The 27091-nt window shown below is 39.1% G+C and overlaps 1 protein-coding gene across 5 annotated transcripts in view; it reads left to right on the top strand.

Annotated features, from left to right (window-relative positions):
* MAP3K4 (mitogen-activated protein kinase kinase kinase 4) overlaps positions 1–26865 on the top strand; it is a 69116-nt gene extending 42251 nt beyond the window's left edge. Inside the window, exons 14-27 of one of the 5 annotated variants that reach the window (XM_082048587.1) lie at positions 820–898; positions 2744–2810; positions 4998–5094; positions 5996–6112; positions 10312–10412; positions 11531–11611; positions 13108–13299; positions 13992–14062; positions 16314–16430; positions 17929–18088; positions 24109–24231; positions 24783–24889; positions 25101–25280; positions 26253–26865. In XM_082048587.1, coding sequence (XP_081904713.1) covers positions 820–898; positions 2744–2810; positions 4998–5094; positions 5996–6112; positions 10312–10412; positions 11531–11611; positions 13108–13299; positions 13992–14062; positions 16314–16430; positions 17929–18088; positions 24109–24231; positions 24783–24889; positions 25101–25280; positions 26253–26273 — 1513 coding nt within the window. In that variant the 3' untranslated portion in view covers positions 26274–26865. Of the gene's footprint in view, positions 1–819; positions 899–2743; positions 2823–4997; positions 5095–5995; positions 6113–10311; positions 10413–11530; positions 11612–13107; positions 13300–13991; positions 14063–16313; positions 16431–17928; positions 18089–18975; positions 19088–24108; positions 24232–24782; positions 24890–25100; positions 25281–26252 lie in introns of those variants that run through there. The other 4 variants (XM_082048586.1, XM_082048589.1, XM_082048588.1 and 1 more) reach the window with 4 other exon arrangements.
* Positions 26866–27091: the final 226 nt, after the last annotated feature.

Below are 27091 nucleotides of genomic sequence, written 5' to 3'. Positions count from 1 at the left end.
TCACCTCACAAACAGGGACAAAGGTGAAGCAGAGACATTTAATGCCTTTTGCCCCTGTCTTTAACACAAATAATGGGTTCTGGGACCCCTGCAGACCTGGTTGGGGGGACCATGACAGGGGTAGCCCTAAGGTCCCAGCTGACTTTGAACTTGTACAATATTTGCTGGTGTCATTGAATGCACACAAGTCTGTGGGGCCGGGTGGGATTCACTCCAAGATACTGAAGAAGTTGGCCTCTCTCAGTTATTTTTCAATAGTCTTACGAATCTGGAGAGGTCTCCCTTGTGTGGATGCTAGTAAACCTTATTCCAGTCTTCAAGAAGGGCAAGAAAGAAGACCTTGGTAATTATAGGCCTGTCAGCCTCACTTCGGTTCCTGGTAAAATTACAGAGGTCATTCTGGGAGTTATTGAAAAACACTTCAGAGACAGAGACAGTGTAGTCATTGTTCAAGGTCAACATGGGTTCGTGGAGCACAAGCCGTGCCTTACAACTCAATATCCTTTTATGACAAGGGAGAAGGCAATGGATGCGGCAGGCAGGACCCTGAATCACTCATCCGCGACACGTGGCCTGCTCACTTTATTTGGCAGTGCCCTTGCTATAATCAGACTTTATCTGAATATGAGTCAGCAAATATTACTACAAATTAAATATTTAACCTATTTTTTAATCCATTTTCTTACAAAGATTTTGTCTCATTTTACAGAGGAAAAATTACTAACTGCCATTTACTGTTCTTGGATGTTGTGGAAACTCTTACGATGGCTTTGGCCAAAGAGCAATTAATTTTATGTCATTTCTTTTTCTTTGAGACAGGTGGGCGACTCAAGGTTTTGATTTTCTTCAAGCCATTGAGCCAGCTTTTATTTCATCTCTCCCAGAAGATGACTTCTTGGTATGCAATAAGTTATTCTGCTTGTTTATCTAAATGCTTGTGAAGCTATCGGTATGTTTTCAACGATATGTTTTATAAAACAATGTCTGAAATACAGATGCTGTTCTGAAACAATTGCTGATGTACATAACTGTTGATATCTCTGTAAGATTCTGAATGGAGTATGTTTGTGACTGTTGGCATTAATGTTTTCAAATTGCTGACAAGCTGCTGGTACTGTCTTGGGAGTCTGTCTCCCTTTGTCTCTTGGGAAATTTGACAGCAGCTTTTCTGGATTGTTACAAATTAGAGTTGTTGTAATAAATTTCTGAATGTAAGCTTCTAGGGCTTAGTTAGCACCCAGATTTCATTTAAGGGTGTGAATACAAAATCACAATTGTTTAAAGGGATATCTTCAAATTGTACCAACGTGAAACAGACTTTAAACCATCTTTCGTTTTTACTATGAAAAAAAAATATCAGACTAGAACTGGACTTTTTGTGTGCTCTACCTTCCTCCTTTTCCTCTGGAAATAAAATTCTGAGAATTTTTTTCTCTGATCTTGGTACAGCACTGCAGAGAAGTGAAAGCATAATTGCCCCAAAATAGCAGAAAATGAGTGTCAGCACCTCTGATTTTTATTAATTTCAAGATGTGTTATGAAATGCCAACCACATTAATCTTGCGTAATACAGAAACTACATACTTTAGTCTTTTTCACATATATTTTTATCAAGAGCTCTTAAGTAAGTGGTGTTTTGGTCTCGTGTGTGATGTTATGAAACAGTTGTCGGACTAAATGACAGAGTTAAGCTTTAGCTTTAGGAAGTAGCCCCTTGGCTACATTTGATTTGACACAGTTTCTAAAACAGACTTTGAACAAGTAGGAGAGAAAGGTGGGAACCATGAACTTTCACTTTCTTAAACTGGATTTCAGTTTTGGAGAGCATCACTTGAAGCCACTTTGGTTAGTCTGACCCCTGTATAAGACAGGTCACAGCATTTTGGCTAGAAATGCCTATGTCAATTATTTTTTGTTAGTCTAGCTTCATGTTGCTGGTCTTCACTAAGTTTTTGAATTTCTGGAAGGAAATACGACTAGTCTGAATGACTGGTATATAGAAGTGGCCTTCGTAGCAACTATGTCAAATACCATAATTTAAATTCTTTATTGTAAAGACATTTTCTGTTTCATGGCGTTCTGACAAATAAATTGAACCAGAGGAAGATTTAGAAACTTGCCCGAGGTTACCTACATAGTGAATAGTACACCTAGTAATTAAGCTCGGATAGCCTGAGACCCAGTTCAGTTGTTTAACTATTAAACACCCTTTCATGAAAATTTTGCTAACTTCATGGGTTGATAAGGAAAGTGGATTTCTTTTAATATGCAGTGCTTCGTACTTGTGGTTTTACAGACTTCTGCCTTGTCGTTCAGGCCACCATAATCAAACCCACACTTTGTGTGCTTCTTCTTGGGATGGGAAAGGTTGTTGCAGTTTTTTCCAGCAAACTTGATTTTTAATTATATTAAAAATGGATATTTTTAAGTTCCACTAGCTTTATATTATAAAATGTTCTTTATGATATATCATTGTTCAGTTCTTATGGTTACGTAATTTTAATGAGAGGTCAAAAGGCAAGACAAGACTAAGACTTCCTAGCTTAAAAAAATTAAAAAAAATCAACAAGTCAAATGGCTAACACGGATCCAAAAGTTTAATATAATTGATAGAATGTAGGGGTGCTTACTTGACAGATTACATATTTAACCAGTGTCATTTTATTACTGTGAGCTTTACCATATGACTGTCTACTTTCTTGTAGCATAAAACATCACAACTTTTTCTGTTTGTCTTTTCTAGAGTTTACAAGCTCTGATGAATGAGTGCATTGGCCATGTTATTGGGAAACCTCACAGTCCTGTTACAGGTTTGTACCTTGGTAAGGCAGAAGTTACTGGCATTTGTTCTGGAGCTTTGCTGCTGTTATAGAATTTTCACTGTAAAGTAATTTTTAAATGCTAGAAATACAATAAAAATATTTTTCAGCCCTCCGTGATTGTTGATGTGGAACTATTATTGCCTGACAAAGTGTAAACAGGTAGTAGTTTTACTCAAAAAATTTACAAACTTTACAGATGCTTTCCTCTGATTTTTATACTTAAATTCCCTGAAGTCTTGCAGATCTTCTGGAAGAGGGTTGTGATTTTTAAAGGTTGGGTAAAGAAGTAATTATAACTTCAAGGAGGCAGTTACAGCTCCCTCTCCCAAAATTTCATTGTCGCACTGCAGATATTTACACTTCTGATGGACTTTATATAAAGTATTGAGGTACAGAGGTGTTACACCTGGGGGCTTGATGATAGAGCTGTGGGAAATAGTTCTCCAATATCACAAAATTTGTCTTAGTGTAAAAAATATCTTTGGCCTTAGAATGAAATCAGCATATTTCATTGTTTATCTGGAGAAAAAAAGATGTTTCCTCAGCTGTGTTTCCTTTTTTACATATTTCTTTCTCAGCACTTCCTCCTCCCAGGTCCCATTGACTAGTTTAACTTTCAAACTGCTATGTCATTTCTTTCCTCTAATGTCCACTTCCTGGACAGGGTCGATGGCAGAAAACGTGGAGGGAAGGTAATTTGACTCAGCCAAGAGGAGGTCTTCCAGTATTTCATAAAATTTTCAGTTTTGATATAGTTTTGATGAGAAGCTCATAGCTGAGAAACCTTTCACAATGAAAGTCAGTCCAGTTGTTTGGAAGGAAGCGTAGTCTAAAATAAATTTTAGTCAAGTTCTGTACTGTAATGTAAAACCTGTACGTTTGATACTGTTGTTCAGAGGAAGTCCCATTTTAGGTAAATCGCTAGCATGATGATCCAGAAGTACTGAAACTCTTATAAATGCTGTTTCAGACATAGCAGATCCTACAGAATAAATTGCTTGACAGCTTTTGGCTCAGAGGCACAGGGAGGGGGTAACATAGATGAATGGCTCAGACTTGAACAGCAGGCCGAAACCTTAATACATGTGAAAGAAATATAACTAAATATAAACTGTACCCTGGCTGCAGATATTGCAGGTACCCTTTTCTATCTCATGTTTGGGGAAGAATAAGAATTCCTAGTGCCCTTTGCGTATTGTGTTGAGGGACTTAAACCCACTGTGATCTTTACTCTTTTTTCCCAAAGCTGAGGATCCAGTTGTGTTCATACTGCTGCCTGTAAGCACATAGCTGGGGGTCTCCTGGTGTTTTATCCTGTCTTTTTGCTTTGTGCAACAGCTAATGTCCACCCCAGTGGGTTAGGTTCTGCCTTCTGGGTCTTCTGCTAGTGTTCTTGTGCATTATAACAGAACAACCAACACCTGGTTCTGGCAGCTTTTACTTGTCTTGGTACTGCCAACAAGGCAGAAACTCAGCTCACTGGGATTAACCTAGCCTGGCAGAAGGAACTACTGCCTTGTGTTTTGATGGGCAATCAGCTGTCTTGTGATGTAACTGCCACAGTATTTGTCTGGCTAATTAAGGAGGGGTTAAGGGAAGGGGAAGACGCTGCAGACTGCTCTTCTGGGCACTGAATGGGTGAGGCATGGGGACAATGATGGCTCATGTTGGTTTGACCCTGTCTCTTTGTACCACTTCCTTGTGTCATGTGTGGGGTTTTCCCCAGCTCATTTTGCTTTCTATTATTTTCTGAGAAAAACTAATTCTGATGCAAAAAGAACATAATACTGTTTGCTTTTTATTTATTATTTGGTTTGTTAATACTTATTTCGCAATAAGATAACAAATAATCTTTAATCTGTGAAGTTGAAATAATGAAGATTTAGTTTTAATGAAGTAAGTGTACATCATCTAATTGCTACGTTTTAATTCTCTGGATAATTTTCATTTTTTAAAAGATGAGCTACATGATACAATAGTACAAATAATATTAGTACATACAATTGATTTATTTAAAATTGGAATAATATGGATTTTTCTTAAAGGATAAGAAAATATGTGCCAATTCACACTTAACTCTGTAACATAAACATATTTTAATTTTGTGTTTTGAAATGGCCCTAACGGAGTTTTTCTGTCATTTGAGTAAATGTGCCACCTTCTTTATGTTTGCAGCTATTCATCGAAACAGTCCCCGTCCTGTAAAAGTGCCTCGGTGCCATAGTGATCCACCAAATCCGCATCTTATCATCCCGACACCTGAAGGCTTCAGGTATTTACCGTCAGTACAGAGTTCTAAACTGGTTTATCCTCTCTTGGCTATGCAGTCAGTAAGTGGAACAACCTTTCTTTCCTGTTGAGGACAAAGCAGCGAGAAAAAAGTAGCATGTTAGTGATCCGAATTTTATCCATATGCTTTTAAGGACATAGGTTCTTCCTCTCCCCTCACTCCTGCTTTATTTTACAGTTTTTATTGGTGCATGCTTTCTCACCTTGAAGTCATTCTTATCCCCTTTGTCTTTCCTGAAAACGATGTTTCAATGTAACAAGGTTCAATTCAATGAAAACCGCTCATTAACAAGACCTTTATTTCCTTCCCAACTTTGAATGTCTGTGCACGTGTCCATGATAGTGCTTTTGGTATTTTAGCATAGATAAGACAAAATTTTAGCATTCTGGAATATGGTGGCATTTCTGCATCATTACCAACCTGCTATGAAGAAGCTTAAAGCAATGGATGGTTTTGCTTCCATTTGAAAGAGTTGACATGAGAATTAATGCAAAAATAATTTTTAAAAATTTGAAAATAAAATTTGCCTTGCATATTTTGACACAAACAGAGGGCTTTACTTTTCAAGAAGATCAGCACAGTGTTAGACTCTACATTTGACTTTTTTTGAAAGGTGCTTAGCTGATAGCAAAAAAACAGTGCTACTCTAAAGATGTGGAGATTTTTATTTTGAAGATTATTAATATTGTACATATTAACAGCCTGTGAAGCTTCTGAGACCCAGAATTATTCCACGTAAGAGCCTTTATGTACTTGAAAAACTTTTGAAATCAGGCCTCAGTATGTATAGTTCAAAATTTTACTCTTAAAATAAAATTTCAGCTCCATACACTTGTTATTTTTTTTTTTAAACTGTTTCCTGAAGTTTTTCTTCTTGCCACAGCACACGGAGTGTCCCTTGTGATGCACGGAACCATTGCAGTGTTGCTGCCAGTCGCCCCGCTCCCATCGGTAGCGACTCAGCCCAACCCAAACCTGTCAGCAGTGCAAATGATACCAGGTAGCTCCGCTCCATCATGTAGCAGCCTCATTCTACTCACATCACCCATATAACTGTTCCCACGTACTTGCATCCCAGTAAATCATTTGCACCGTGCTTTTCTGTCCCACCATGTCTCCCACTGGCTCCTTCATTCATGTTTGACTTGAGCAAAATCTCATGTCTTAGAAATAGATGATAAGACCGCTTTCAAATTAAAAATGTCTGAACAAATGGTAGTTAAAGCATGCAGTTCTGACGTAGATTACAAATTTGCTCAGTAAAAAATATCCATGAAATTAACATGCCAATCAGTTCGTTGGTATAACTTTATTAAATAATTAGTATTGATAACTAACACTTTGCACTAAGATGACTGTGACATGCAAATAAGCCCAAGGAGATTTTGGTGTTTTTTTTACATTACCTAACACTTTTGTTATTGTTTTTGTCTGCCATGAATCTTTTGAAATATGATATAGTGGCAAACACAGAATTAAACACATAAGATTTCAAGAGGTTTTTTGAACTTCTTTCTACACTTTTGCCTCCTTAGACTTGTGTAGAATAAACTTCATATGAAAGAAACCATTCCTGTATCAGGATATGCAATAGGCACCACTCCCGTATCATCTGTTTGCAGATGTCATGAGGGATTTTTTTGGCAGAGCTTCTGGCCTCTGATCTGGCTGTTGTATTTCAGACTGTTGGGGTTCCTTCTTGCCATACCACAGTCAGACCATTAACATACCTCCCAGGTTCTTTACATTTACTCTTTTTTTTTTCTTCCCCCCCCGCCCCGCACCCCTGACTGTGAAAATCCTGCTGTTCACACAATGGTATTATCTTAGGGTTTATAAATACCTTTTTGGATTCTTATTTCTACTACAGAGCACCAAAATCTCTCTTGTACAAGAGATTGATATGAATGGAGACACATCATCTGACTGTATCACACAGCTGTAGAGAAAAGAAAGAACAGGTAGTGAAGGAACACCAGATAGGTAGTGACTGAAGTGAACTTAGATATGACTTGATTATGAAATATTTATTTTTAATAAATAATTTTCAGTTGTTAGCCAGCAAACCATCCTGGTTTGTAGGTTTGTTACCAATTGACAGCAGAAGCATGCATGAAGGTGTTTAGAAGGAATTAAATTGGCACTTCTTACATAAAATCTTTCCTGCAAGTCTTTGCAGTTTATCTTTATGATAAGATGTGGCTTGCACACTATAGTAGTATGTATAGCTTGTGAGTTTGGGCCCTTTTTTTTTGTTGAAAATACATCCTGAATTTTTGACATTCAAAATACATGTATTTATTATATATCATTCGTGCTTCTGTTTAAGCCGTAAGGCAGAGTAGGCAGTAGTCTGCCACACTCTGCACTTGAAAAGCCCTTTTCAAGTAAGAAACATCCTGGAGAATTTTCCCTGAGAGGTTCTGGCAGCTTTATAAGCTGACAGGTTGATGGTTAATTAGTATTCATGATTTTGAAAATGCAGTACTTGTTTATTTGATAATTAGTCTTTACACAACATCTGAAGGGGATTTTTTTTTCTCAAATATGTACAGCACTTGCAGCCAAGGCGTATCTTTGAAGTTAGTTAATTTTTTTAAGAGGGAGATAAGAGGCTAGTTTTTAATACTTGTGGGCTTTGTTGTGATTTTTATACCACTCAATGGAACTGTCAAGTTTATCATTTGACACACTTGAATACAGTGGTATATTCTTTTAATGTTTTCTGTGTGTGTGTCCTACACAAATATTGATCAAAGTGTGAAGGTTAGCGTTTTGACAGTTTCTTCTGTTTCAATAAGATAGTCATTACGAAGAAAAGAAATGAGAATTCTACTTCTTAGTTGCAACCAAATGCATAATAATTTCATGGATTGTAACATGGAAGTTGATGTTAATGCAGCATTTTAGTCTGATTGCCTAAGCCTGTTTTTCAAAGACTTGTGTTTTTCTTAGAGCTCTCAGTTTTTACTTTTGATGCTTGTTAATAAAATATCCCATGATTTTAATTTTTTTATGCACTACCTGGATTTTAGATAGCATTGTTTAACCCCCTGTATTACCTAGGAAGAATTTGAAGAAAAAAAAAGTATTAAAGCAGAGATAGAGTTTTGGAGGCCGTTGGGGTTTATGAGGGGTTTTGTTTATCGAGGAAGGCAAATATTATAACATAATACATTTATAGCGAATTTCTGGGTTTAATGTAGTTAAAGTTGCAAAGTTTAACACGTTGTAGTCTTAATTGTGGATTTCAGTTTATTTGTGCTCCGAAAGAGACATGGAATCTGTTGGATCAAGAAAGTGGTTCTGTATGCAACAAGAGTGGGGTTCAGCTGCTGGAACAGCACAGAAGCAGGAACTTCTTATTCTTTCCAGAAACTCTTCGGACATTTATGACATGATTGTAGGCATTAAGTATCTATAAAAAGTTGACTGTAGGAACTTGATAAATCAGTTGTACTAGGCAGTGCGTAGTGCACAAATGCCACCATAGTTCTCTTCAAGTTTTTCTTTAACAAACAAAAAAATCAGTTTAATGTAACTTGAAAGTAAAATCCACAGCAGCAATACCTGGTTGTTTACACTGAGCTTTCTGATGGTTATACGTTTACACTATGTTCATACTGAGGACCTTTATAAGTGTTTAATTTCTGAGCTAGCTGAGGTTTTTATTCATCAGTTTATATTTATCTAAGACTGGAGCAGAAATTTATCAAGTCGCAGAATCATAGTAGTCTTCTCTTTTACTCAGTTTCTTTGCCCAATAACAGGCACACAGTTTGTCTGGGCACAAACAATAAAAGATCTGGGTGACCGAGAGGGGCTCGAAGTGGATTTTAGACACCTGCATTCAAAGCTACGTCCTGTGTTCAGCTACTGCCTCATTTTAGAGGTGTTTTAGCTCAGCTCGTTTTTAAGATCTTCGTGCATCTGGAGTTGTACTGTATGTGCTGAGAATAACCTCAGCCATCTTGCTGATTTAAACCTCAGTTTCCTGAAGAGTTCTGAAGATTGTCACTAGTTCAGTTTCAGTTCCTCTGTAGTTGATCAGTAGCAGGGAATGCAAAGCAAACCTCATATGGAGAACATTCCCTTGGGAAGAGAGTGTCTTGGGTTTTGGCTTCTGTTTTCAAGATTTTAAGGATAGTGTCTTTTTTTTTTTTTTTGTCTTACTATTAGTAGGTAATAATTGGATTCTGAAACAACTTTAGGGCTGTAGGGGAGTCATGTCACAGGTGTGTGCACTTTGTGACGCCAGGTATCTCTCATCATTTTGTAGTTATTAGCTTTCAGTGCAGGCTTGAAAAACATTCTCTGCTTTCCAGTAATGTTTAGCTCATACCTCTAATGCATTATGTTAAAGGAGGCATCAGTCGCAGCTCTTCCACACTATGCTTTAAAAATTGAAAGGGAACCTTGTACAAAAGGGAGTTATCATTGACAGACTTCCATGAGGAATTTATGGCTCTAAAACATGGATGGATTGATCAATATCATGGGCTGGAGAAAGGTGCCTGAAGATTGAAGTATTTAAGACTCATTTCTCTTTGTATGGTTCCCCTTCCTGTTCCTTATGCCTTTTCATCTGGGTCCTGTTCTGAGGTGTCTAATTCTGCTCTGTTCTGTCTGGAGGCACCCGGGCCCCCCAGCAGCCACGCTGCTGTCATTGAACACTGTCCTTCCTGTCAGTGGCCTTGTGGCTCTTCCCACAAGTTCTGACTTCATGACTATGGACTGTGACTGTGTTTGCAGTGCACCAGGAGCATATGAATTCAGTTACCACCCTTCATCTGATAATGTGGCTCACGTTATCACCTAGCCGAATCACTTCTGAGTGTATATCCAAACCTGGCACCAGCTGTGGCTTGCAGCAGCTGTCTTAGTAGTATGTTACAAGTCATTAACACTGATTCTGTTATTACAGGCAAGTAACAGTTTCAAGTGGCTTATGCTTTTGAAGCTTAGGTTTTTTTCATGGAGTGGGATAACTAAATTTATATAAAAAGCCTTCATTTGGGGGAAAAATAGCATAGTCAGGGCTTTCAGTTTACCTCTTAGCATCAGTTTTTCTTTCATGTTACTTTCATGGTTCATATCCTAGGCTTCAGAGTTCTTTCACTTTAAAACTGCAGTTAAATTGTCACAAATATTTATTTAGTGCAAAGCTAAGTTAATTAGTGCAATGGTTCTTTTTGACAGGGGTTCCAGTGTCCCTGAAAATGATCGACTGGCATCAATAGCAGCTGAGTTGCAGTTCAGATCCCTTAGTCGTCACTCCAGTCCCACTGAAGAGCGAGAAGGTGAGTGTCACAGTAGCAGATTGTGATCTGGATGTGCAGATGATTTATGTCATTAACAGATTTTTCTCTGCTCTCAGTTCTTACACTTTCCGAACATTTTTTCACCTTTCCCCATTCAAAAATCTCAGACTTTTAGGCTTGTATCGTCAGAGTAAGTTTGTCTGTTTTCAGACATATCCGCTATTCTCTTGCTTTTCATATTGTTTCTGAATTGTACCTGAAGGAATTTCCTGGTTTCTTACCAAGTTACAGTGTTCAAAACAAAATGTGGTTGCTGAATTCTATATCCCATTCAATAGTAAATTTCTAAATGCTGTTAATGAACTGGACGTATCAGGACAGCTAAGAGATTTCTGTCCAGTTCTTCAGCTACCACTGCAGTGTTCGTCTTACAAATAACCTGCTGTTATTTGAATCCTGGAAGAAGGGACAGGGTGTGTGACTTGATGGTCCTGATCAGGGCTTCTCCTTCAGGTTTCCCCAGCCCCTCTATACATGGTATTTATCACAACAAATACCTTGACACATTGGTTGATAAGATAGCATGTTCTGTGCAAATTAAGATGGAGTACAAAATGCCAAGTGGAGTTCATATGGTGGTCATCCTGCAAAATGAAGCAGATTTCAAAGAAGGAAATGCCTTAAAAAATGATACTAACAGGTGTGGGGGATTTTTGTCATTTGTTTGTTTGTTTTTAAGCAGATGTTGAAAATATTGTCTGCCTCGTGGTTATTCCCTTTTTTATGTGTATATGTGTGAATGGAAAACTGGCAGAGGTTGGAATTGATACAGGTCTTTTTCTAAGCAGCCCTGGAAAACTCTACAGATTTCCTACATATTTGATTTAGAGTTCCCTGACTTGAAATGCTTCCCTCAATTGTGGAAGGAGATCTGTTTCTGTATAAATTAAATGCTATTTCAGAATGACTTTCGTAACTTGTTTTCTAAAGATAAGTCATTTTTGAATTTGAGAGCATACATTGCTATATGTTTGGCTCATATACTTGTCGGGTGTATTAGTCCTGATACGTTAAGATCTCAGCTTCTGCTGAGTACAGTGGCATAATCCTTAATACGAGATAAAGCCACTTCGATGCTCACAGTATTATTTCTCTAGAACCATTGTATCCAAAAGGAGATTCAAGTGGTTCGTACCGGCGGAGTTGGGAGCTCAGAACTTTAATCAACCAGACCAAAGGTAAGTGTTTAGGAGTCACTGTAATGTAGTGTCTGTTAAACGATATTAAAAGGTTGAATCTTAATGCTGATTGTGAAGAGGTTTTTACAGCTTTGTACATAGGAAGGGGAAAACATAAAATCCTGATTGCAGATAGAAGGTACTCCCAACAAAATCAGAAGGTGTACTCTCTGAGGTGGGAGTGATTAAACTTCATAAAAGTTACTTTTGTTCAGTTTCTGAAAGATACCAGCAGTGTTATACAAAATGAGTACATTTATTACCATAGGAATTGTGGAAATTCTCTGTCCCTGTTCACTGCCCAATTATGAATTGCATTGACCATACGAAGCACTTCCTCACTTCCTAAGATCTCTCGTCAGTGTGGGATTTTCTTATTTTGGGTGTCTAAGAGCATGTGATCCTACAGTGTTTGTCAAATTCAAAACTATTATGGGGCCCTTTCCTCTCTGTCCTGCTGCTTATTTTCATGAAACCTAAAGTAAGCTGATTTATTCTGAGACTCCTGTACTGTACAGATATATACATATAGCTTTCTTGTATATGTTCTGGCAGGGTGGAATCTCATGAGACATTAGAAAAATGTTTCCTGTCACATAAAAACTGATCTTTCATTATGTGGCTCAAACAGAGCACAGGAAGAACAGATTTTTTTTCTGAAATCTAGAAGACGTATTTATTGTTTGGAACATAAACACTGAAGGAATTGAATTTGTTTAAACTAGAAACTAAGAATGAGGAAAAACTTGAACATTTCTAGAAGATTGCTGCAATGGGAGCTGGTTTTACTGTCCACTGTAAAGAAGACAAAGATTTTGGTCTAAAACTACAGCAAGGCAGGCTGAGTGTAGATGACGTTGAATTAATTATAGGTGGGCAGTAGAATATATCATTTGGGAGTATCAGTATCTCCATCTTTTGGAGTCTGTTAGAAAAAGGTTAGACTGCTGTCTATCAACAGTGACAGGTGGGTAATTTTTGTGCTTTATAAAGAGGGGATAAACTAATGCTGCCTTGAGATTTCTTCTGGCCTCAGCCACTGGGATTCTGTTTCAGGATAAGGCTTGAAAGCTGGAATTATCTAATACCTTTAAATCTTTGAAATAACAGATGCTATGACTTTTCCAAGAAACCCATCATGTCTCTGTAGAGCAAAGCCTTACCGGTCCTTTTTTTGGTGCTCTTAATGACCCTAACACATTTCCACTCTCTGTTGGTGGCAAGTTACAGGCCAAATGCAAAAGAAGTGCATTGCATTTCATACATTTAATTTCCTTGAATCAAGTAAGAGATTATTAGAAAATTACCAGTACCCTCCTTTTACTTTAGTTTCATATGTGATTGCTAAAATGTTTTGTTCTTTTCCTACATTTTAAATTAGACTCACGAAATAATTGTTTTCTAACTCAGGTCACTTCATCTGATATCAAAAGGTAACAAAATATAAACACAGCGAATCTTTCTCAATCAAGGAAATTGTCCATCACTCTTTTTAGACACTGGTTCCAAGCAAGCACCGATTGAAGCTGTTCAAAAGTCTGTTCAGTTGTTTGAAGAAAGGAGATACAGAGAGATGAGGAGGAAGAACATCATTGGCCAAGTTTGTGACACACCGAAATCTTATGATAACGTCATGCATGTGGGTTTAAGAAAAGTGACTTTCAAGTGGCAGAGGGGAAACAAAATTGGTACGTTCATTATACCTTCATTTATCAGCCTAAAATACAAGCTTACTATTTTTGAAGGAAATGTAAGACTATCTTTTGAAGTCTTTGGTCTCCATGTAGGTAATAGCACCTTTACTGAAATCAGAATGTTAAAATACAAAATACCGTTGCATCTATGATTTCCATTATGTAGAACTTCAATAAAGTTTTCACAGGTCAAATTGCAAGAAACAAAGGAGGAGAAGGATTTGTTTAGGACAATTACATAGATATGATCCTGCGATTCCTGCACATGTTTACCCTGTAAAATGTTTGAATTCTTCTTTTGGAAGAACCAGGAATATGAAAGGAAATGAGCACAAACTTTGGAATTTTTTTAATTCACTGGCATTGTTGTTGTTTCCCCCATATGACCATTGTTTCCTCTCTGTTTTGGGATTTGTGGGGAAAATCTTCATATTAATGAGAATTTTTCTTTCAGGTCAGCCTGTTAATGTAATGTTTTTATTTTTAATCTGCATGAACTCAGGAGTATGGAAGTATTATTAGGTGTTACAGGTTAAAAGGTCCTTGAAAGTTTACATTAAAATAAAGGTAAATTACCTTGCTAAGCTCAGTTTTCAGTGATGCTTTCTTGTAGCAGCTGATGCACATGTTGCTTATTGAATGTAGTGTTATTGAGCTTTTTTCTTATTTTTATTTTAATTCTGCAGGGGAAGGCCAGTATGGGAAGGTCTATACCTGTATCAGCGTTGACACTGGAGAGCTGATGGCTATGAAGGAGGTGAGTACTCTGTATACAAGAATCACTGCTGCCCTTGTTTTTCCAAACCAAACGTGCATGACTTAGGAGGCATTAAAGATTTCTGAACACTGTTGTTAGCTAACTGGGAAAGGATGGGAAGACAAATTGTTTCTTCATGCAGCCACATCTGCTGTTATCACTTGTTCCTTCTTAAGTTGCTTAAACTTCTCAGTTTACAACTTTCAATTTAAATGTATATAAAATGGACGATGTTTTCTTACTAATCTCATAGGGATGTTGTAAACTTAATGAATGCTTGCTTAATGTGTGTGAACACCCATTATGGGATCTTAATTATTTTAGAAAGAGTTTTCTGATAAGTGAAGACCGAACACGAACTTATATTTTACTTTGCAGTATTTATCTCACATTTGATTCCTTTTTTCTTCATTCCTTAGACAAAAAGATAGGAAGTGTCACATCAGATGTTTTTCAGTTTCTCCTAGTTAAAGTGAGCTAGGCTGAGTCACAAAGCTGTTGACTAACCTGGTGGGTACAGAAAATTTGATTTTCAGGGTAGAAGTGAATAAAGCTGTGTAGGCGTAGAGTTCTGTTTTCCCCACAGCACCTTGTTTTTTAAAATACTTGTATTGTTTAGCTTTATTGCATTTCTACATCTTCAGACAAGTGCGAGCATTAGCTGCTTACAGCAGTTGCCATGCCAGACATTTGATGCTGGAGCAGTTACATGTTATGAGCCAGCTCTTCCACACACACAATACATACGTGATCTCAAAGGTGTGGAAAAACGAGACTGGGCTTGCACTTAAGGTCTTGTACCATACTCATTCACTGACTAACTAATACCAACACTTGAAATTTCATTGTTTTTTGTTTTCTCCCAATGAAAGAACATTTCTTCCTGAACCAGTAGCAGATTTCTTTCTGGAATTCGAGGTTGCTTTCTAGATGCAGGTGCTTTTTACAAACTAGCATGTGTGTGCTCTTTAGCAGAAGTTCAAATACGTTAAATGGACCTTGATTGACAAACACTTCTCTAGTAGGCTAAATATACAGTATGCTGCCTTTTCGTGTAGTATTTTTAACGTCCAGAATTATTTCACCAAGAAACATTCCCCAGTGCCTCCCCACTGTGGGCTTAAATGCAAGCTGTTTGCAACTTGCAAATAAAAGGCTTTTCTGGATTTCCTTAAGAGTAGCTTAGGAGAAGATTGATTTACTTATTTTTAAACTGGTTAAAAACATTGCATTCCCTTCACCCCCAAGATTCCTTCAGACTTTACTGTCTTAGCCACAGTGTTGTTAAAATCTCTACAATTATAGTGGACAAGCTTTACTACAAATACATCATATTGCAACTTAGGAAATACATAAAATACTTAAATGTCATTTGTCACCTTTCTGTAATCTTAATATATTTAATCTTACCACTGCTTGAGTACAAGTTGTATCCTGGAATTCCTATGCTGAACAAAACAGTCATAGCGTCCTAGCAACCAAAGGTAAAATATGTGCATTTCTTCCTCTAGCTCTTGTCCTGAACTCAATTAATGAAGTTTCTGCTTTCTACCAGTATGGTAAAAATAGCATTTTCCATAACTTGCTATATGCATTTCACTGATCTTTGCGTGAATAGAAGCTTTAAATTGTTTTTTCGGAAGACTTGATAATTTTTTTCCTCCATGAAAAATCTATCACGGCATATTGTGGGAGAATGAAGACAAACGTGTTTCTTTCATCAAAACCTTTATGATTGTGTTTGTTCCGTGCCACACCTTTTCCTGCCTCATCCTCAATGAAGAAACCCCTCAGAGAAATAAATCCTGTAGAATCTCTGTTGTCTTTCTTGAAGAATAGCTCTCACTGATAGTACTTCAGATTCTCTTGTACCGTGTCTGTCTACCAGGTTTAAGCTAGAAGGCAAGCTTGGAAGAGATATACAGGTGCATACATGTGTGTATTTATACATTTAAGTAACAGCATTTTACTCTTACAAACCTTATTAATCGTTGTATTTGTGTATAATTTTCCCAGAATAGTTTGGGGAATAGTCTTATGGAGCTGGCTTCAGTTTGGAGATAGAGGGTTGATATTTTAGGGTTTTTTGCATGGTGACAGTGCTTAAGAAAAAGAGGTTTGTACCTGTTTTCTTGGTTGGTGTTGGTTTTGGTTTAGGATAGGTTGGTGGTTTTTGTTTTGTTTGGGTTGGGTTTTTTTGTTCCTTAGTAATTGAAAATAGTGGCAAAATAATGAAAAATCTTTCCTGCAGATAAGATTTCAACCTAATGATCACAAAACCATCAAAGAAACAGCTGATGAACTGAAGATTTTTGAAGGCATCAAACACCCTAATCTGGTTCGTTATTTTGGTGTGGAGCTCCATAGGGTAAGAAATTACAAGTTATTGGGGCTTTTTTATAGGTCAAAGAGAAAATTTTAAGCAGCTGTGGATCACTGGTCATTTTACTTGAGAACATTCTAGTTGAGCTTAATTGCCTGGATATCTCTGTGAATTACAGTGTGTCTTTTTCCTCTGAATGTTGAGGTCTCTGAAACATAATTTGGGGAAAATTTTTGGAACTGGTACATAAACAGAGAAGCTTCACACTAAGTGAATAAAGCAAGTAATGCTGGAGGCTATTCTGTGCTGCTACTCTGCTTAACTGCTCTAAAAGCAAACTGTATCATATACGGTATGGTAACTCTTGCATTTACCTAAAGACTAGACAACCTAAAACCCTTCACTGTTAGCAGCAAAGGTTGTACAGGATCTTGTTGATTCCTGGAAAAATTTTGTGGTGGAGTTTAAATCTTGATGCCAGATGAGTATCTTAAGGCAGCAGATCTTTTGGAATTCAGCTAGTGTCTCTTCAGAAAGAAAAACGAGCTTTCTTGTTTGAGCAGCAGAACAAATGAAGCCTGGTTTTCTTATGGAGCTGGCTTCCAGAGTTGCGTGCTGAGATACCCAACATTTTCTTACTCTGCTTCCCACGTGCCCTCCCCACCTCCCCTGTGAATCTCAGATCCTTCCCGTATCTCTACCCGGTGAGGTGGGCAGGGAACAGGACGCCTGGTGTCTGGCTGGAAAGCGGTGTCTGGTTTGGACTGATTTGCTCAGTATGAATGGGTTGATTTGCTGACCCATTCCTGGTTTAGCAGGGGACAGAGGCTGCTCTCTGTCTGCGTTTCTTTACATGGGGACACGACTTAGGGTGTCTGTGCCACTGAGGCATTGGCTTCTTAGGCTAGTTCTAAGAGCTTAGTGTCTTTGCCATCTTCTTGTATTAAGTCTGGCTTAAATTGGCTGGGCTTGGAGACAGAGAAAGGGAACAAGAACTAAACTTTTCCTTAAAGTGAGTTAGAGTTGCCATGTTTGTTCAAGCAACAGAAAACAACAAAAAACTTGCCATCCCCAAGCAATCAACACATGATATTGCAGGAACTGGGAGGGTGAGGGGGAGAACCAAACCAAAAAAACAAGCCCAAAACATAATTTAACCTTTTTTTCTAAGTACACAAAGCATCTTTTTTGTATTTCTGTGTGATATACCTACAAGATTTCCAAAGTCCTTTTTGGTTGATACGAAAGTAATGTATTTTATACCACCAAATAGTATCAGTTACATAGAAATGATGCAGCTAAACCTGTAGCAGAGATTTTCCATAGATATGCAATAGAACATATTGGGTTGAAGCATGCCCAAGAGTATAGAATTCTGAAGAGACGATTTATTAGATATTCCATGGTAAGAGGTACTTCATTAAAACATTACATGGCACTTCCATTACTCTTCTCACAAACAATAAAGGATAGAAGGAAAACTTCATAAAAAATCAACCAAAAAACCCCACAACAATGAAATTTGGTTTGGTTCCCACAACAGGAAGAAATGTACATCTTCATGGAATACTGTGATGAGGGCACTCTGGAAGAGGTATCAAAACTGGGCCTTCAGGAGCATGTCATTAGGCTCTACACAAAGCAAATCACGATTGCAATCAATGTACTACATGAACATGGTATTGTTCATCGAGACATTAAAGGTAATGTTACCCATCAAAGGTAATGTCATCGTTTCAGTGTTGTAGATGGGGAGGGGAGCGATGGGGGACATATTTACAGATTTAGTGCTTGTTATCTGTACAGCCATTAAGTGTATAAAGCCTTCCACTCATTTTTCAATTTATAAGTTATTGGCTAGTCACGTGCTCCTTTTTAAGTACAGAACATAAAAAATGTTCACAGTTGGCATTGCAAACATGTCATAAGTTCTGCCCATGATTTATATAGTTTCTGCAGAGGTTGTTACTGTTGTTGGGGATTCATTTGGTCCTTCTATTTCTAGTACTAATATACTGAGTTATGTAATGCTGGTTTTCTTCTCATCTACACAAGGAACAGTGGTGTGTTCTGGGCGCTGACAAGCAACGTACAGCGCTAGAGTTGTTCATCAGAACTTTTTCCTGTGATTCCCATTTTCCAGTAGAGATCTAGGATTTCAGAAGAATGGTTGGTTAAGCATAGTAATAAAAGCTTTGTTAAAAGGAAGCTAAAGGGATATTGTAAAATTACTCATCTAGTGTTTTTTTTGCCATACATTTATCTACTCATGCCTGGCTCTCAGCTTTTGCTTGCAAAATGAGCAGACTGGAACTACAATAACTGAAGGGAGGTTGGGTTTGGCATTTACTTAGGGTACCCAGTGTGAGTCCACATTTCACATTCATTTTTCTTTTCCTGCGCCTTCCAAGAACATCCTCCATGTCTAGTTATCTTGTTTTTGTTAGTCTGGCATATTTCGCTCACCTATGGCAGAAACTTAACAGAAGGTAGGGGAAAGGATGCACACAATATACCCTGTGAATGCTCATTTTATGACAAGGCAGTGCAACCCAACGATGCTGGGTTTCTATGTCCCTCTTGCTCACAGGGTTTTGAATCACCGCAGCAGTGTAGGAGATTCCCAGTTGCTCTTGGTCCTTTGGCCTCGTGCTTCTCATTTGGGAAAAGAACTATCTACGATCCAGAGGCCTCCCACCCAGGTAGGCCACTCTTGAGTCAGTTTTGGCTTTTTTTCCTAGGAAACACTTTCCCTCACTCCCATTCCCCAGCAATCTTGCCTTTTCTGGTTTTCCTTCCCGACCAAAGGTTTCTCTCCAGTTGTGGATTTCCCTCCATGCTTCTCACAGTGCCCTCCTTGCCCTTTACTTGATCATTCCATACTCAGGTTCTGCTTAACTGGATTATGCTCTCCTGGAAGCTTGTTATCAAAATCTAAGGCTGGCTGACAGGGGTTTCTTTTTTATGCTGTTCTATGTCATTGCTGATTTCTGGATATATTTCCAAATAGGTCTTCCTCTCATCAGGGAGGCTCAGTGACGTGAGAAGAGCTGTTTAACAGAACTGTAATGCTATGTTATCTGAAGGCATTGCTGTTGCAACAGGTTCTTCTTACCAAATGTTGAGGTGTTGCACGAGAATAACAGCAGTGACAAACAGAGGGTCACTGCGGGCACATCTGTGTATAGGCCTTCCCAAAAGTTAATGACAGAATGTGAAGACAGACTACAGAAGGTATTTTTATAAAGGATGCCTGAAGTTACATTGGAAGGCTTTTACTCTCTGCCTCCTTTTATGCTGATGTTGCATCTCCAAGATTTCAGGCAAACAGCAGTAAAGAAAACTCTGGTTTTACTTTCAGCTCTTAGGTACTCTTTTATTTTTCTGGTAGGGAAAAATGATTATGTCATTCCGCCTGTTAAAACTACTTTGCTATGGAAGTGTCACTGTCAGGTCACACTAGATCTCTCATGGCCAGTTTGCTAAACATCACTGTGGATATGTTTCTTTTAAGCTGCAGATACCCATAAACAATTACTCTAAGAATTGGTTATCCCACAGTTGGTGTCCGCAAGTACCTTGTGATCAAAAATTGAGTCCTTTGGTTAGTAGTGTCCCCTTGTGCCACCGTTGTCTTTCAGATGCTGTTATGGCATCCAGTTCTGTGAGTGGCAACGATGAAGCGAGACACAGCTGCCTTGAGGCCTTTTTCAACCTGCAGTTATGGGAATGAACTGAGGGAAGTGTTGGCTGGTTGTTACACTTGGCTGCACTGGTTTCTATTTTGCATCAATGTGTAAAGTAGTTGGTGCTGGTATGCAGCAGGTGATTAAGTTTTCTGGGATACTTTTATAATCTCTATTCTGGGTATGGGATTTTAAACCCTATGGTTAAGCCCAGATTCCTCAGTTAAAATTTCTTCAGTTTTTCCTCAGTTATTGAGAATGATGGAATATTTAATGCTGAAGGGAACCTCTGAACATCTCTGTTTGTGCTCTCTGTTCAAAACAGGGTCAACCTCGATAGCAGATCCAATGTCAAATTAGATCAGGTTGCTCAAGACCTTGTTTAGTTGAGATGCCAACGTGTCTAGAGATGGATATTCACTTTTCTCTGGGCCCAATCCCAATGACTGGCCTATCCCCATTGTGAAGGACTTTTTCCTGATACCTCCCTGGCATTTGCAGAGGTTGCTGTTTGTATCCATTGCCCCATAGTCTTTCAGAGTTTGAGGAAAAAGCCTCTTTCCATCATCTTGATACCTTCCCATTACACAGCTGAAAGCAGCAATACATTCTCCACACACACTCTTCCCTTTGTCAAGCTAAACAAACCCATCTCTCAGCTGCCCGTTGTGTGGACCAACCCTCTGACTGTCTTGATGCCCCTCTGCTGGGTTTGCTCCAGTATGTCAGTGTCTGTCTTGTACTGGGGAGCCCAAAAACAAAACACAGCACTTCAAGTGTGGTCTCACAAGTGCTGAATTGAGAGGAATTAATCACTGAGGTCATGCCTGGTGCTTTCTCTCTGAGAGAGAAGGGCATATTCCTGAAAAGATTGTGTTTTCAGAATGAATACAGAAAATGAAGGGGTTGTATCTGAAGCTTTGGTAAAGTAGAAACCTGTGAGTGAGATGCTCCAGGCCAGAAGTTTTCATCAAAGTGTTAGTGTCCTCTTGTTAACTTTGTTGTTAGCTCAAAATTTCTGCCATTCCTGCTTTCATGTCTTCATGATGAGCACAAGGGAAGGAAGGTCATTCAACAAGAGGTGGAAGGCTGTTCAACAGGAGACTATGGGCATATGTCACCCTATCTGAGAGACTGAGTGAAAGAGGATTTTCTCATCAAAGGGAACGTTTGGCCTACTTGTTTCTTGAATGAATTTGGTTGCTACACACTTGAGTACTGGCTGAGGTGTGTCTGAGCTGCCCATCTTTGTGGAATTATGCCAAAGTCTTTAGCGGGGCTTTTGGTACCGCTCCTCAGGCTTGCAGTACTTACACCAGCGCCTTTGGAATATCACACTAGTGCAGTTTTCACTGCACTTAAAGTGGGGCTGACTTGGCACAGAGATACAGAGCACGAAACTTCAGTTTAAAAGCTTTGGGTTGTAGGTCCTGTTGTCTCTAGCAAAGGTACGGCTTTTCACGCTTGCTCTTAGTTTGCAGTTTGCCCAGAAGGTCTTGTGGTGTAAATGGCAGTAGGGCTGCGCAGAACTGGGCTGCCTCTTGCCTCTGCTAAGTACTTCAGTGAAGATGCTTTTGATAGTGTATGTGTAGGAGGACAGAAGGAACAGAAGGCTGTGTTGCATCTTTTTGCCTGTTTAACCATGGTCTCCAGTTTTATTTTGCTTATTAACCATGCAGATATGGTAGGAATTTTGTGACATTCCCAGTTACATTAACTGTCAAAGGTAAAAAGGATCAATCATCCTCAAAGTGCTGCCCTTGTGTCTCCTGTTCTCTTAGCCAGGTTCTGCTGGATTCTGTGGAGGTTTCATCTAACAAGACAACCATTTTTCAAGACTTCTTATAGAGCTTGGCCAGCTTGGTCTTATTCTGTGAAACAGAGACTTTAACAGCAACGTTTATGCTAAACTGTCATTACTTTTTTTTTTTAAGGGACAAACTTGGGTATGGAAGGCCTTGTAAGTAGGTTCTGAACTTTATTAAACCAAACTATCACAATTATCCCAATAGCTTTAGATTCAGCCAGAAGAGAGATCGTTGCACTTAAGCTTTGCCAGTTTCCACCCGCTGCTGTAGTCAGAAACCACTTTGTAAGCCTTCCATGAAATGCACATGTTGCTGTCTGGAGGAATGGGAACATAGGTTTCCAAAACATCCTTGTAAAAGCATTTGCTAGTGATGGCCATTTTTCCTAAGCTCTTTGTGTGGGCTAAGTGCCCCTACTTCCTATATGACAAATAATTTCTTGAAAATCATTAGAAAAGCTGTGGGAAGTTGTTCGAAGGAGAAAGTTGCTGGTAGAGTAACTGTCACTCTTCTAATGCAGTGCCCATATTTAGCATCTCATTGAGCTGCCTCCTTGTACTGTTTTGGTGCGTTTCTGGATTCTCTTTCATTCAGGGAGCTGAGGGATGGTCCACCCAGCTCCGTTACAGATGCCTGTGATTGCAGGGTGACTGTGGACACGTATGTCCCTGTGACGGCAAACTGCAGAACCCAACCAAAGAATTCTGATCTTTAGTACGTGCGGGCACCCGGAGGCCAACAGTGGAAAACTTAGACACAATGTGCAGAACAGTTGTATTCACTGAAAGTTAATTCTTCTTCAGAACTTGTGAAAGGCTTACAGTAATTAAAGGCTGGAATTTATTTCTCTTAATGATTTCTCTACCCCTTTTATAGTGCTGTTCTGTGCGATGCCTCTTGGACTAAATAAATCTTGCTTTAGTTATCAAGCATTCTTGTAGCAGTTAGAGAAGCCCTTTGAGAAGTGGGCAGGGTTTTAGCATCATTGACCTGCACTGCCTTTTTTTGACTTGAGCGTTTTGGGGTTTCCTTCTATTTTCCATTAATATCTTGGGGATGTGCAGACAAGCTAACTGGGAAAAGCCAGTAACTAAGAGAACACAACACAAAGAAAGAGTAGACAAGAATTTCTGCACTGACCTATGTTCAAGGTGGAACAAAAGTGAGAAACTTTTGAAGGCTGTATTCAGATGAGCCATTTTTTAAAGAATCTTCTGTGTGACACAGGAAAAGGCTGTGTGAAACGAAACCCCCAATTTTGCCTACTTCTCAAGTAGGCATACACTTTGTTCTGTGCAAACCATTTATCTTTCCTCAAGAGAGACCACACCTCAAGCTGTATTTCTGCCAGGTGACTCTTGCAACCTTCTTGTGGTTTCATTGCAATACTTTGCAGAAGCCAGGACTTGGCCTGAAATGTATAGTGAGCTTGTTCTACTCTTCCTCTTTTCTGTTGGCTGTCAACATGTTTTGGCAGGATGTTGAACTAAAGAAGACCTGGTTATCAAAGCCACTTGGCTTATTTTGCAGTGTCATGTAGAGCAAGTGACTTGAAGCCAACTGCACATTCCCCTCAGAGATTTTCAACTCTGCTAAGGAATTTTTTTCTCCTGTGAGCTGGCAGTGTAGCCAACGATTGTAACAGCAGCCCTCCTCCAGAAATTCTTCTGGAAGTAGAGCACAATAGGAGTGGGCATTTGGTAGGACATGTAATAAAACGCTATAAGCTCTGTTTTGGAAGTCTGCTGTGATGACACAGCTGTGTGATGTTACCTGTCTTGGCTCAGCAGAACCGAAAAGATGGCCAGTGGGAGATACGTAGCAATGGCCTCTGCCAGGACAGGACGTTCCCTAAGGACAGGTGTTTTTTTACAGTGCAACATTGACAAGGATAAGCACTGGAATTCATCAATTCCTGGAGGAGTATTTTCTCATAATGAGCATGTATGGAAAGCTGATGGGTTTGCCCACTGTACTGCTTTGTTTTTCTTGTTGTCAACTTTCAGTACATCTAGTGTAGACACAAACCCACCAAAAATCCCATTGGCTACTGGTAATTTGCCCTTTGGGGAACATTGCTAATATTCCATGCTTAACCCACAGGTAAAGATCTAAGTGCAAATTCAGCTGTTATCTACTGTGTAACTTCCAAGAGTATATCAGGAAATCCTCATTCCTCAATTCAGCACTAGTTTAACAAGTGTTACTGTTTTTCATTGTGTTTTCTAGGAGCCAACATCTTTCTCACCTCATCTGGATTGATTAAACTAGGAGACTTTGGCTGCTCAGTGAAACTGAAGAACAACACGCAGACAATGCCTGGGGAAGTGAACAGTACTTTGGGGACCGCAGGTAAGGAACCATGTGCCAGGCAGATACTTGTCTGGTTACCAGAGAAGAAAATTCCTCTGCCAAAGTTTGTGCTGGAGTAAAATGGTATGTTTCAGGGAAACTTGGATTTTACCGTAGCTAGCCAGATGTGCTTTACATCCAGAAGCCAAAACAATCAGTGAATGATGTAACTGGAAAGATGAAATTTTATTTGCCTGGCAACTTTTATGAAGATGCTGCAGCTTGTGTTTTCTGGGGTTGTATCTTTCTTTGCAGCCTTACTGAAACAGTGCTGTTCTTACTAAACAGCTGCTTAAGCTATTTTTCAAAACCAAAGATAACCGAAAGCATGTACATGTACCAGCATTTTCACTGTCGCTTTTCAAACTGAAAGACAGTTACACTGCAAATGTGTCAAAGAACAAGAAGCAAGCAAATGCCGAAACTTAGCAAAAATAGTGGTGATTCACTACAGATGTATTATAAAGCATTTAGTTTGCCTAGCTAATCACTGAATGTATACTGTTCCTCCTGCTGCATGAACTGATGACATTGTATGTGTTGTTTCAAAGCATACATGGCTCCAGAAGTAATTACCAGAGCAAAAGGAGAAGGGCACGGACGTGCAGCAGACATCTGGAGCCTGGGCTGTGTCGTTATAGAGATGGTCACTGGCAAGGTAGGGATGTTCCACATGCTGATTGAATGCAAACTGTTCTTAGCAGTTTCTCTGCAAATTCTGGTCCCACTCCCAGAAATATGTCACACTTAAATCTGCAAGTACTGGGGTAGGTTTTAATTTTTTTGGAGTAGAGAAATATATGCTCTATGGATAGCAAGTTACTCACTCACTAAACCTTGCAACTTAGCAATGCTGTTACCTGTTGCAGAGGCCTTGGCATGAATACGAGCACAACTTCCAGATCATGTATAGAGTGGGGATGGGCCATAAACCTCCTATTCCTGACAAAGTGAGCCCAGAAGGGAAAGACTTCCTTTGTCACTGCCTGGAGAGTGACCCAAAGATGAGGTGGACGGCCAGCCAGCTCCTCGATCATCCTTTTGTCAAGGTTTGTCCCATGGCTTTGGCCACAAAGACTGTAGACAGGAATCAGAAACAGCTACTAGTTGGCTGCATCATTTGCAGCTGTGCCACAGGGCTTTGTGTCACAGTGGGAGGCTGTCCAGGTATCGAGTTGATGCTGTCCAGAAAACAAGGTTTGGCGACTTTTCAGAAGCACATTATGTTGCTGACAAACATTTGACTAAAAGAACCTGGTGCACACCATGCAATAAACTTCCATTGCTGTTTTGGGATGCATTATCTTTATGTTAAAAAGACTTGTTAAGCTTCAACTGAGTGGAAGTTAATTCAATCTGAAGGGCTCTATGCCTGAAACTTTAGGGAGTATGTATGCAGACTTCTATCATCTAGAGATAAGGGTCCCCTCCATAGAAAGTGAAACAAGCACATTCTTGAGAACTCTACCACCCTTCACTGCAAGGGTCTGCTTTTTTTAAGTTCACAGTTAATGTTAAGTTCATATGGAATGTTTATCTGGCAGTTGGCCTAACAGTCTGCAGTTCTTGCATGAACTATAGTTTGATTCTTTTCTTAAGAATAGGCAAATATTCACAGCTACAAACTTAAGTGTAGTAGTAACTACCTTTTTGAAGAAGTAGGTGCACAGTAGGTTATTGAATTGTCCCATTTTCTAGCATAAAGTTGTTCACTTTGGTATTGTGGTTCAGTAACAGTGTGTTTGGGCTCATCATACCCATCCCTGTCATCAGGGCCCCTGCAGCCCAATCCCATCCATCCCAGAGGCAGAATGCTGCTTTAGGCGTGTCAGAGTGGCACAGTGACAGGGCAGAATAAGCTTTTCACATCTAAACACTTGTAATTTGTTACCTGCGTAACAAGGGAGAAAGAAAAAGCCCTCAAAGGTGTTCAGTGAAGGTGCTGAAAGAATTGATCTGTTGTCATCTTCCTGCTGTAATAGGGAGACAAGTGAATTCATTGCCTTTTGTCCCCTTCACAGGTTTGCACAGATGAAGAATGAAGTTATTCAGTCTTTGGCCTTTTTTATTCTGGCAAGATACCTTTTAATCACTACTGTATGTAATATTTACATAAAGACTGTGCTGAGAAACAGTATAAAAGTTGAACTTACGAAGACTGCACAAGTGACGAGCGTCACTTTCTCTGCTGCTCCTGTATGTTGTACTTGGCACATGTTGCTCACGTGACAGTGTCCGCAAGTTGGAAGAAGCTGCATGTTTCAGTGAAAGTGCCATTACTACTGTATATGGACCATACCTTTTTTTGTTCTTTCTCCTGTTTCTCATTTGACTGAGAACTGTAATGTTAATATGTAGTATTTTTGAACTCTTTAGGTTCAGAAAAATGCTGTAGTGTTATCAGCCGTTACGGACCTTGTTTTTTAATCTGTTTGTTGAGTGCACTGACTGTGAACTTTTACTGTTTTTTTTTGTTTATTTGGTTTTTGGCGAGCTTCAGATTTGTTATGCACAAGGCTGATTAATGAAATTTTAAAAAAAGGTTTTTTTCTCAATAAATGGTTTATTTTAGAAGATGTTGGTGAAGGGTTTTTCTTCAAAAAATAAATATATTGGGTTGTGTCACATTTTAAACTTTTTTTCAATGCTTGTTTAACGCTGCTAAGCTAACCTAACTTCTATTGCAGTAGTCTATGTTTTGTCAAGTTCAAGATGTGTAAGAAGCATCTTAAACTGCACAAGTGGTGACAGAATTGAGGTCCCCCCTTCCATCCTCTCCTGAGGAAACATGGGGGCGTGCAGTTCCTGACACTCCCTGGTACAGAAGGGACAGAGTCGTGGTCTGAAATAACCGTCTCCT

The sequence above is a fragment of the Streptopelia decaocto genome (genome assembly GCF_964273445.1).
Source record: "Streptopelia decaocto genome assembly, chromosome: 3".
In the NCBI taxonomy this organism is placed as follows: Eukaryota; Metazoa; Chordata; class Aves; order Columbiformes; family Columbidae; genus Streptopelia; species Streptopelia decaocto.
This window is presented reverse-complemented; position numbering and strand designations above follow the sequence as displayed.